This window comes from Echinops telfairi, unplaced genomic scaffold (assembly GCF_000313985.2).
Source record: "Echinops telfairi isolate 266 unplaced genomic scaffold, ASM31398v2 ScPeMD7_7457;HRSCAF=8495, whole genome shotgun sequence".
Taxonomy (NCBI): Eukaryota; Metazoa; Chordata; class Mammalia; order Afrosoricida; family Tenrecidae; genus Echinops; species Echinops telfairi.
In genome coordinates, this window is record NW_022111357.1 from 19,815,230 (window position 1) to 19,819,123 (window position 3,894).

A 3,894-nucleotide genomic window follows, 5' to 3' on the forward strand; every position below is an offset into this window, starting at 1 on the left:
GAATCCTACTTCGCGGAATTTCATTTATCACGGTAGGGTCTAGAACCGATTAACCGCGATAAACGAGGGTTCACTGTAGTGGCAATTTAAAAAATTAACATGTTCCCAAAGCTGGCAAGCACACCAGCCCCATGTATTGAAAATATCCTTTCACCCTCATTCTTCATATTCTTGACAATAACATGGGTGAAGGGCATTGAACAGGAGTAAATTGCAAAAACAAATATAGCAATCGGCAGGAGTGATCTATTAAAAACTTAACTTGTTTTTTATACAAAACCAAAAAGATAGGATATAGAATGTGAAACAAGCTTACCCAAAAAAGATAAAGGCATTCTGGAAAAATACAGCAATTCCAGGGTACACAGTAGGTTTTTCTGTAAAAATAGTTGTAATATTTAGATGCTTATGATCTCAATTCATTTAGTTTCAAGATATACTGGCAAGTATCAGTTTCTTGCCTTGCACACTGATTTTTCTAGTAATTATGGTTGGTTTGCATATTAAATGTCATAATACACTCAACAGTCTGCGTAGTTTATTGACTGGCAGCTTCCTCCATTTAACACATATTTCCTGGGTGAGCACTAGGTACCAGACATTGTTTATGGTGCTGAGGATATGGCAGGGTGGGAGAGGGGCGGGCTGGACTCGCCCGCATGGGAGCAGACTAAGAAGGAAAAAGAGAGGGAGGGACTGGACCCCATTCTGGCGCACCCAGTCCTGCGGACCACGTCCTTGCATAGAGCTGCGAAGGTCGAGAGAGGGCCGCAGGGCCAACAACAGCTCGAGACACAATGTCCCCTCGCTGGAGCACACTGAGACAGAGGACCATACAGGGGACACACTGTGGGGAGTGAAGTGAACCAAGAAGGGAACAAAACAGATCAGCAATGGGAGCAAAGCCACAAAGCCCCTGAGGAGTCCCCAAAATAGACTTCAGGCTAGGAGGGGCAGTACCCGGAGCTCCCCAGTAACTGTGGGAGATGATCATAAAGGTCAGTGGTCAGACCTGGAATTAAGTATGGAGTTCTCTCTTTTTTTTTCTTCCTCCTGTCCGATCTTTTGATTTCTTCTAGTTTTTGTCTTCATTCATACTGTCTGTCTGCCCGCATAAGATAGGCATGAGAAGCAACCCCAGGAAAAGGCAACGGGACCGACGGTCCCAAGGAGACTTGGGGGGGGGCCTGCAGGGAGCAATGAACAAACAATGCCACAGACAGGGGAACAACTGGGGAATTAAAATCAATGGTGAAGGAGGTGTAAGGACCCAGGTGCTGTTGGAGCAACAGTAATCTAGTCGAAAGGAATTACTGAGAGGCAAACGAAGGGTGAGCGTGACACATGTATTTCCAGATGGCAATATATTGAGAAAGTGGACAGACTTGAGCCTCTACTCAAGCTCTCCCTCAATGCAAGCACACTGTGTTCTATTAACCTGGCATTCTGTGATGCTCACTCTCCCGACACAATCGCTGAAGACAAAATGGGTGCATAAGAAAATGTGCTGAAGAAAACTAATGGTGCTGGGCTATTAAAAGATATAGCATCTTGTGGGAAACAAGTTATTCCCCAGGTTGTCCCCCATAATATATGCCAAACCTAAGACACAGACTATACACTTGGAGGTCAACGGCTCTAGCTGTTCCACCTTAAGTAAAGTCCACTCCCTTCTGATAAGGATCATGGATTGTTCCCTGAAGGAGACCCCAAAGACACTAAGGTCAAGCCAGCTCAGGGATGACCAAGGTTAGGCTGCCATCATGACTCTAGAGTCCGCCCAGCTTGTTACATCTGTGCCTTCCTGTCACATGTGTGCCTCTAGGGCCTCCCCTCCCCTTGCGTGTATACCCTTAGCTTGTCCCCTTCTTGTCGTGAGTATTCCGATTGTACAACCCCTTCCTGTTTTGCATGTGGTTACCTGTAAGTAGGGGGGCTTGCAAGCCCCCCAAGTGTATATAAGCCTTGGTTGGAAATATATTCTCTCTCTCTGCAGCGATGTGGCTGCTGAGATCGTGGCTCTTCGGGAAGTAAGCATTCCCATGCCTTATCTTGTCTGATGTCTCTTTAATATTACACTTCAATTACACAACTGCCCCTTGGACCCGTTTGATTGTGGAGACTGGATCTTAAAGGCTTGAAGTTAAATAAGCAGCCATATAGCAGAAAAGCAGCAAACCCACATGGAAGAAGCACACCAGCCTGTGTGATCACAAGGTATTGACAGGACCAGGTAGCAAGCACCAGAAGTCCCCAAACAAATAATCACATTGTTGAGAACAAGGGAGGTCAGACTGGAGACCCAAAACCCATCTGTAGACAACTGGACATTCTCTCACAGAAGAGTCACAAGGAAGGGATGAGCCAACCAGGGTGTAGTATAGCTCCGATTAAACACAATATTCCTCTGGTTCCTTGAGGCTTCCTCACCCCCAATATCATGACTCCAGCTCTGTCTTACAAATCTAGCTAGACTGGAGAATGTACACTGATACAGACAAGAGCCCTCAACACACAGAATCCAGGTCAAATAAACCCTCAAGAACAGAAATGGGAGAAGTGATACCAAAGGGCTAGAGGGAGAGGGGAGGGGAGAAGGGGGAGTAAAGGGGGAACCGATTTCAATGATCGATGTATAACACCCCCTACCACCACCACCACCAAGGAGGAAGAACAACAGAAACGTGGATGAAGGGAGACAGCGGTCAGTGCAAGGCACGAAAATAATAATAATTTCTATTTTATCAAGGGTTCAAGAGAGTGGGCGGGTCAGGGAAGAAGGGAAACAAGAGGAACTAATACCAGGGCTCAAAGAGAAAGAACACGCTTAGAAAATGATGGTGGCAACATATGTACATATATGCTTGATTTAATTAATATATGGATTGTTATAAGAGCTGTAAGAGCCCCAATAAAATGGTTTTAAAAATACGTTTCCAAGATCCGATAGCAGCAAGAAAGCCACTTAGGGTGCAAACCAATAGGGCTCAAAATGGGCCCGCCCTGCGGCATCGGTACCATCCCAGGAAAGGGCCCAAACACCCAGGAGGGGCGAGATGCTCAGTCTCTTTATTGCCTTCACCATTAAAAAAATATTTTGGGGGCCATGATTTGAATAATAAATTAGGTAACAAAGGAAAAACATTAAAAATGTTAAATGCTTATCACTCCTGTCTGCCAAATTTCAAAGAATTTTAATAAAACCATCAGGAAAGCATCCTTTTAATCCAGACTTTCATTTTATTCAAAAGAGCTCTGTTGAAGCATGAGCTAGACTAAGCCTCATTTTAAAAACATCATAAACATTACATTTGGATTCGGATCGGCATAATCAGTTTTTGTCATTTGTGGTGTGCTTGGTATTCTGAGGTCCCACTTCAGAGTGAAATTCCAGCCAAGAATCTCAGAGAAGCAAGTCTCAAGCTGACTCACCTAGCAGATGCACATGAAGTATTAAAAGCACATTTCTATTTATATGGAGATTAGGGCATATTACCAAGGAGTCTTCCTGGAGGACATTTCCATTCCAGAACATTAGTTTTACAAGAATATTATTCAGTAAGTCAAAACCTGCCCCAAAGCTAAACAACACATACAAAGCGTCAAAAAAAATCCCTAAAAAAACATAATTGAAAATGAATATAACTTTCATTTTGGAGTCCCTTCATATATACGCGTGTGTGTGTGTGTGTGTGTGTGTGTGTGTGTGTGTGTGTGTATGGACTGTGTGGTAGTTACATAATCTGTTGTCGATTTGAGACTGAAGAGTGAAGGGGTGGAGTTTAGCCAGTCAATCGGGTCGCAGCTTGGTGGCCTCATTTGGAGGCGCTAAGGAGATAAATAGCTCGCTGGAGGCGGGACACACACTCACTCCCCATGAGGTGTCCCTGTGGA

General features: G+C 44.4%; 1 protein-coding gene across 2 annotated transcripts in view; it reads right to left on the bottom strand.

The window, feature by feature from the left end:
• The window catches only part of TMEM50A (transmembrane protein 50A), a 20,596-nt gene that overhangs the window by 8,286 nt on the left and 8,416 nt on the right, over positions 1-3,894 (bottom strand). Inside the window, exon 6 of one of the 2 annotated variants that reach the window (XM_004705097.2) lies at positions 317-377. The exons of the other annotated variant lie outside the window; for it this stretch is intronic. Within the exon in view, the coding sequence (XP_004705154.1) occupies positions 317-377 (61 nt within the window). The remainder of the gene's footprint in view (positions 1-316; positions 378-3,894) is intronic. 2 annotated transcript variants of the gene reach the window in all.